The sequence below is a fragment of the Pseudochaenichthys georgianus genome, unplaced genomic scaffold (genome assembly GCF_902827115.2).
Source record: "Pseudochaenichthys georgianus unplaced genomic scaffold, fPseGeo1.2 scaffold_458_arrow_ctg1, whole genome shotgun sequence".
In the NCBI taxonomy this organism is placed as follows: Eukaryota; Metazoa; Chordata; class Actinopteri; order Perciformes; family Channichthyidae; genus Pseudochaenichthys; species Pseudochaenichthys georgianus.
Window position 1 is genome coordinate 214,500 of NW_027263023.1, and position 8,145 is coordinate 222,644.

General features: G+C 51.1%; 1 protein-coding gene across 1 annotated transcript; it reads right to left on the reverse strand.

Moving 5' to 3' along the window:
• Positions 1 to 5,221: 5,221 nt before the first annotated feature.
• Positions 5,222 to 6,344, reverse strand: LOC139433453 (uncharacterized). The gene is made up of 2 exons (XM_071202474.1): positions 6,057 to 6,344; positions 5,222 to 5,970 (listed from the first exon to the last, which is right to left on the reverse strand). The coding sequence occupies exons 1-2, from the start codon at positions 6,321 to 6,323 to the stop codon at positions 5,275 to 5,277; spliced, it is 963 nt and encodes a 320-aa protein (XP_071058575.1). The 5' UTR covers positions 6,324 to 6,344; the 3' UTR covers positions 5,222 to 5,274.
• Positions 6,345 to 8,145: the final 1,801 nt, after the last annotated feature.

Consider the following 8,145-nt stretch of genomic DNA (forward strand, 5'->3'; position numbering starts at 1 on the left):
GTATCCTTTGGGAGAATCAGACTCTGGAGGAACGTGAGGGGAGATTACAGGGATCTCTGCCCGCCTAACGAGTGCCTAAATGGGACACCGCACCATGATGCAAATGAAAACAAACACTGATTTGAAAATAAGCTGAGTGCGTCTTTCGTGAGTCTTTTCACGCTTCCTTCTTTTTTACCCACGATTCTGGTGACATTTCCCGGTACCGAAATGCTCAAGAATACAGGTCGGATGGCGGTCCGTTGTCCGATCTGCAATAGCTCCTACCGTGCCCTGAGCAAGCACCTACAGAGGAACCATGGTGTGCGTAACTTGGATGAAAGAAAAATTCTGCTGTTGTTGGCCAACGGACGGACCAACATTAGGCTCCATCCCTGTACCATTCTGGGATGCGAGTACCACGGCACAAGGCTGGATCGCCACTTGGCCAGAGACCATGTTGAGCTGGCCCGGGAGGAACTACATGTGGTTCAAAATCAAATGAAAATGACAGTGGCCAAGAAGGAGCTTTATGAACTCCAAATGACAAACCCCACCATAGAAATGATTACCGCTTGGGCTGTTGACACGGTGGCAGACGACGATATACTGTCACAACCTCCACCCTTGTCCCCGGTGAATGAATGTGACAACCCGGACTGCAAAGAATGGAGGCTGGAGGCTAACGCAGTGAGGGCTCAGCGGGACATATATGCTGCTGAGGTGAAATCCCTGCGCTGCAAGTTGCAGCAGAGGATAAAGGACAAGCGACAGAGGATGGATCAGCGGGCCGGGGACATGCCCGCGTTCGATGGGGAGGAACGAGAGCGGGTCATTCTGAAGAAACGACCCCGACCAGAGTCGACACCAACGAGGCTGTCCAAGTCGAAAGGTCCCTCCTGCAGCAAGTCTCCCATTCCTGCCTGCAGCACGTCTCCCATTCCCGCCTGCAGCACGTCTCCCATTCCCGCCTGCAGCAAGTCCCCCACTGGCTCTCACACCCATTCATCCAGCTCCTCAGAGCCTGCATCCATCCATACCGAGGCCTCGTCAACCTCCCCTCCCATAAATTCCCCCTGGTTCCGGGGCAGGGGCCGGGGAAATATAATGCGGGACATAACATTCCCACGGATCATGGGTAAGTGTTTTGGCTATGTGACACATGCAGTTTCTGTAACACATCATGTGTTGTCATTAAAGTACTGTTTATATTTCACAGAGGAGTATCTGCAAGGATACCGGGAGCATTATGCAGGTATCGACCCACCAGTGAGGCTCCAGGAAAACACAGTCTCCAAACTAAGCAGAGTGAAGTCGTTCCTCAGTTTCATGGCACACGGTTTCAATCGCCTGTCTGACTGGCTCTTTTTGAGGGATCTCAAGAGGATACGCGGGTGGTCCCGGAGCCTGATGAAGTCAAGCCTTCAGGTCACGACCTCCGACTTCTACATCAAGAATATATCACACTTTCTCAAGTACATGGCCGACACACCGTGCAAGGGGAGCAGGCTCAGCCAAACCGACATGATTTTAATCAAACGGGAAGTAGTTGCCATCCTGAAGTCCCTGAAGAGAAAAGTACTTATCCACCAGATGCAAGTGAAGCGTGACAAGATGGAAGGTCTGCCGAGCCACAACGACCTAATGACATGCTTGACTTCGACCACCACTCGCATCCCTCAGCTCCTGGATGTGATGGCCAGCAATCCGACTACCGCGACCCGGACACTGCTCTATGGGTATATGACTCTTCATTGGAGCTGCATTTATGGCCACCGTCCGGGGGTCTACTCCAACATGACCAACGCCGAGGTCCGAAAGGCGGATACAACTGGCACTGCCTTCGGTTACCTGGTTCATGTGAGTGCTATTAATCAATGTATTTATTCTGGCAGTTATATGCATGATTGACATTGTATTGACACTCTCTATCTCTGTCATAACAGGTAAGTAACCACAAGACGGCCAACGCGTTCGGGGAGGCGCAGCTGTACCTCACCGTAGAAGAATTTGGATGGATGAAGAGGTGGCTGGAAATTAAGGGTACGCTGACCTGCACCCAGAGCCGTTACTTTCTGTACACAGAGGGGAAGAACCCGTTCAGGAAGCTTGCCTACTCCCTGAGGTTGGCATGGGCTGATGTGGGGCTCCGCAGTCCCATTAACTTCACCGACCTCCGCACAGTCCACGCCGATAATGCGAAGAGGTTTCAAGACAAAGGCAACCGCCAAAGAGTGAGTGATTTCATGTGTCACAACACTGCAACTGCGGACAAATTTTACGCAAATAATCCTTCTTTGAAGGAGGCTGCGGACATTCGGTTGCTCTTCACAGAGTCACTTCAAGCAGCGGCGGCGGCATCGACAGCAGCAGCAGCGGGAAATGAAGACACTTTTGCGGGTATTGACATCGACAGTGACAACTCTGGAGAGGAGCACAGCCCGGCTCCCTACCAAGACTCCCTACCATACCCTAGGGACCAGAGGGTACAATGGTTGGACATTTACTACCTTCCGCGGTATGCCTAGTGTACAGGGTCCATATAACCGACTTAATGCATAGCGGGAAGTCGGTTATATAGACATCAACAGAATAAGTGTTTAACGGTGATTTAAACTAGTTTATGCGGGGAAAAGAGTGCTCAAAATCGGATTCAACAGGCCATCCACACCGACTCCCATTAAAAGTGATTGAAATGTACAGGAATCTGTCCATTTCAATCACATTTGATGACCCGTCCAGGGTGACTTTCTTCCCCAGGAATTAGTGTCTGAAAGCTGGCTAACATTACTTTAAATACAGTGTGCACATGGCTTTATTACCCATGAAATAGTGTGTGAAAGCTGGGTGAGTTTGATGTGAATTTAAGGAAGATATGGCCATTTCATCCACACCTCACGACTCCCATTAAAAGTGATTGAAATGTACAGGAATCTGTCCATTTCAATCACATTTGATGACCCGTCCAGGGTGACTTTCTTCCCCAGGAATTAGTGTCTGAAAGCTGGCTAACATTACTTTAAATACAGTGTGCACATGGCTTTATTACCCATGAAATAGTGTGTGAAAGCTGGGTGAGTTTGATGTGAATTTAGGGAGGGAGAGCAGCAGCAGCAGCAGCAGCAGCAGCCGCCGCAGCAGCAGCAGCAGGCTGTGACCCTGGGGGAAATACATTGATTGTTTTAGCCAGGAATAAGTGTTTAGAAGGCGGGTAAAGTGTTCCTGCAGCTCCTCCACGACGGTAATAATGATTAGATATAATTGCGCCAGGGCAGAAAGCTCTTTTTAAAAGTGAAAAAACGATTTGAAACCGTTTGAAATGACTGGCGGGTGCTGATGGAAAGCAGGCGGAAATACATGGATTGTTTTACCCAGGAGAAGGTGTTTACAAGGCGGGTAAAGTGTTCCTGCAGCCCTTTAAATACAGTGTGCACATGGCTCTGTTACCCATGAATTAGTGTGTGAAAGATGGGTGAGTTTGATGTGAATTTAAGGAAGATATGGCCATTTCATCCACACCTCACGACTCCCATTAAAAGTGATTGAAATGTACAGGAATCTGTCCATTTCAATCACATTTCCCGACCCGACCAGGGTGACTTTCTTCCCCACGAATTAGTGTCTGAAAGCTGGCTAACATTACTTTAAATGCATGGTGCACATGGCTCTGTTACCCATGAATTAGTGTGTGAAAGATGGGTAACGTTGCTGTGAATTTAAGGGAGATATGGCCATTTCATCCACACCTCACGACTCCCATTCAAAGTGATTGAAATGTACAGCACTCTGTACATTTCAATCACATTTCACGACCTGTGTAGACTGGCTTTCTTACCCATTAGGTACACCGACAAAGGCACCTCTTCGGGGCCGCTCCAAGACCCCCAAAACACGGACTGAGGAGCTCCAGGATCCCTCCCATGTACCTCCAGAACCTCGAGCACCTTGGGTCCCCGGGCCCCCGAACTTAAGCACTCCCCCACGGACTAAACCAAGATGATCACACCCTCAAGAATCTCGTGCCCCTGGCTACACTTAAAGGGGGTCTACTTTGCGGTGCTTTGCCGTCCGCCCATCGGCACCCATAGTCGGCCTTCTTCACAGCAGCAGCACCCAACCTCCATGGAGGATTTTGCTCGTGCCCCTGGCTACACTTAAAGGGGGTCTACTTTGCGGTGCTTTGCCGTCCGCCCATCGGCACCCATAGTCGGCCTTCTTCACAGCAGCAGCACCCAACCTCCATGGAGGATTTTGCTCGTGCCCCTGGCTACACTTAAAGGGGGTCTACTTTGCGGTGCTTTGCCGTCCGCCCATCGGCACCCATAGTCGGCCTTCTTCACAGCAGCAGCACCCAACCTCCATGGAGGATTTTGCTCGTGCCCCTGGCTACACTTAAAGGGGGTCTACTTTGCGGTGCTTTGCCGTCCGCCCATCGGCACCCATAGTCGGCCTTCTTCACAGCAGCAGCACCCAACCTCCATGGAGGATTTTGCTCGTGCCCCTGGCTACACTTAAAGGGGGTCTACTTTGCGGTGCTTTGCCGTCCGCCCATCGGCACCCATAGTCGGCCTTCTTCACAGCAGCAGCACCCAACCTCCATGGAGGATTTTGCTCGTGCCCCTGGCTACACTTAAAGGGGGTCTACTTTGCGGTGCTTTGCCGTCCGCCCATCGGCACCCATAGTCGGCCTTCTTCACAGCAGCAGCACCCAACCTCCATGGAGGATTTTGCTCGTGCCCCTGGCTACACTTAAAGGGGGTCTACTTTGCGGTGCTTTGCCGTCCGCCCATCGGCACCCATAGTCGGCCTTCTTCACAGCAGCAGCACCCAACCTCCATGGAGGATTTTGCTCGTGCCCCTGGCTACACTTAAAGGGGGTCTACTTTGCGGTGCTTTGCCGTCCGCCCATCGGCACCCATAGTCGGCCTTCTTCACAGCAGCAGCACCCAACCTCCATGGAGGATTTTGCTCGTGCCCCTGGCTACACTTAAAGGGGGTCTACTTTGCGGTGCTTTGCCGTCCGCCCATCGGCACCCATAGTCGGCCTTCTTCACAGCACCACCTGCCCTGCTGGAGGTTCACACTTTAACTTGTTTTACCCTCTTCTACCTTACAAATCATCCCACACTTGAGCACTCCTCACTCGGACTAAACACCTACATGCTACCACCAGAACCAGAATATCGTGCCCCTGGGGATCTTAAAAGAAGAAAACCCATAGTGGGATTTAAAAACAGAAGACTTATTAATTTTAACAAACTTTATTTACAGTAATATTGACAGTAATAAATACATTCAAACAGGATATAACGTATTTACAAGGGGACTGATTACAACAACACACTGCATATTTACAAGTTGATCACTGGCAACAGTGGGTGAAGTTGGGACAGAGTATGGCACCCTCTCTTCACCCATGTCTGAGGGGTTGTGTTCGGCCAGTGACTGGTCCCTCTTCGGGACATGTCTTGGTAGGGAGTCTTGGTAGGGAGCCGGGCTGTGCTCCTCTCCAGAGTTGTCACTGTCGATGTCAATACCCGCAAAAGTGTCTTCATTTCCCGCTGCTGCTGCTGTCGATGCCGCCGCCGCTGCTTGAAGTGACTCTGTGAAGAGCAACCGAATGTCCGCAGCCTCCTTCAAAGAAGGATTATTCGCGTAAAATTTGTCCGCAGTTGCAGTGTTGTGACACATGAAATCACTCACTCTTTGGCGGTTGCCTTTGTCTTGAAACCTCTTCGCATTATCGGCGTGGACTGTGCGGAGGTCGGTGAAGTTAATGGGACTGCGGAGCCCCACATCAGCCCATGCCAACCTCAGGGAGTAGGCAAGCTTCCTGAACGGGTTCTTCCCCTCTGTGTACAGAAAGTAACGGCTCTGGGTGCAGGTCAGCGTACCCTTAATTTCCAGCCACCTCTTCATCCATCCAAATTCTTCTACGGTGAGGTACAGCTGCGCCTCCCCGAACGCGTTGGCCGTCTTGTGGTTACTTACCTGTTATGACAGAGATAGAGAGTGTCAATACAATGTCAATCATGCATATAACTGCCAGAATAAATACATTGATTAATAGCACTCACATGAACCAGGTAACCGAAGGCAGTGCCAGTTGTATCCGCCTTTCGGACCTCGGCGTTGGTCATGTTGGAGTAGACCCCCGGACGGTGGCCATAAATGCAGCTCCAATGAAGAGTCATATACCCATAGAGCAGTGTCCGGGTCGCGGTAGTCGGATTGCTGGCCATCACATCCAGGAGCTGAGGGATGCGAGTGGTGGTCGAAGTCAAGCATGTCATTAGGTCGTTGTGGCTCGGCAGACCTTCCATCTTGTCACGCTTCACTTGCATCTGGTGGATAAGTACTTTTCTCTTCAGGGACTTCAGGATGGCAACTACTTCCCGTTTGATTAAAATCATGTCGGTTTGGCTGAGCCTGCTCCCCTTGCACGGTGTGTCGGCCATGTACTTGAGAAAGTGTGATATATTCTTGATGTAGAAGTCGGAGGTCGTGACCTGAAGGCTTGACTTCATCAGGCTCCGGGACCACCCGCGTATCCTCTTGAGATCCCTCAAAAAGAGCCAGTCAGACAGGCGATTGAAACCGTGTGCCATGAAACTGAGGAACGACTTCACTCTGCTTAGTTTGGAGACTGTGTTTTCCTGGAGCCTCACTGGTGGGTCGATACCTGCATAATGCTCCCGGTATCCTTGCAGATACTCCTCTGTGAAATATAAACAGTACTTTAATGACAACACATGATGTGTTACAGAAACTGCATGTGTCACATAGCCAAAACACTTACCCATGATCCGTGGGAATGTTATGTCCCGCATTATATTTCCCCGGCCCCTGCCCCGGAACCAGGGGGAATTTATGGGAGGGGAGGTTGACGAGGCCTCGGTATGGATGGATGCAGGCTCTGAGGAGCTGGGTGAATGGGTGTGAGAGCCAGTGGGGGACTTGCTGCAGGCGGGAATGGGAGACGTGCTGCAGGCGGGAATGGGAGACGTGCTGCAGGCAGGAATGGGAGACTTGCTGCAGGAGGGACCTTTCGACTTGGACAGCCTCGTTGGTGTCGACTCTGGTCGGGGTCGTTTCTTCAGAATGACCCGCTCTCGTTCCTCCCCATCGAACGCGGGCATGTCCCCGGCCCGCTGATCCATCCTCTGTCGCTTGTCCTTTATCCTCTGCTGCAACTTGCAGCGCAGGGATTTCACCTCAGCAGCATATATGTCCCGCTGAGCCCTCACTGCGTTAGCCTCCAGCCTCCATTCTTTGCAGTCCGGGTTGTCACATTCATTCACCGGGGACAAGGGTGGAGGTTGTGACAGTATATCGTCGTCTGCCACCGTGTCAACAGCCCAAGCGGTAATCATTTCTATGGTGGGGTTTGTCATTTGGAGTTCATAAAGCTCCTTCTTGGCCACTGTCATTTTCATTTGATTTTGAACCACATGTAGTTCCTCCCGGGCCAGCTCAACATGGTCTCTGGCCAAGTGGCGATCCAGCCTTGTGCCGTGGTACTCGCATCCCAGAATGGTACAGGGATGGAGCCTAATGTTGGTCCGTCCGTTGGCCAACAACAGCAGAATTTTTCTTTCATCCAAGTTACGCACACCATGGTTCCTCTGTAGGTGCTTGCTCAGGGCACGGTAGGAGCTATTGCAGATCGGACAACGGACCGCCATCCGACCTGTATTCTTGAGCATTTCGGTACCGGGAAATGTCACCAGAATCGTGGGTAAAAAAGAAGGAAGCGTGAAAAGACTCACGAAAGACGCACTCAGCTTATTTTCAAATCAGTGTTTGTTTTCATTTGCATCATGGTGCGGTGTCCCATTTAGGCACTCGTTAGGCGGGCAGAGATCCCTGTAATCTCCCCTCACGTTCCTCCAGAGTCTGATTCTCCCAAAGGATACCCGACAGTTTCGGGTACGACCCAGAGGGCGCACGGTGGACGGCCAAAATAGTGTTCCATAAGGCGGGTAGAGTCCCCTGACAACTCCCCATACCTTTCTCCAGGGTGGGAAAAAGTACAAGTCAACTTTTGGAAGAACCAGAGAAAAGGGTGAAAATGGATAAATTGTATCCGAAAATAGTGTTCCAAAAGGCAGGTAGAGTCCCCTGACAACTCCCCATACCTTTCTCCAGAGTCGGAAAAAGTCTAAG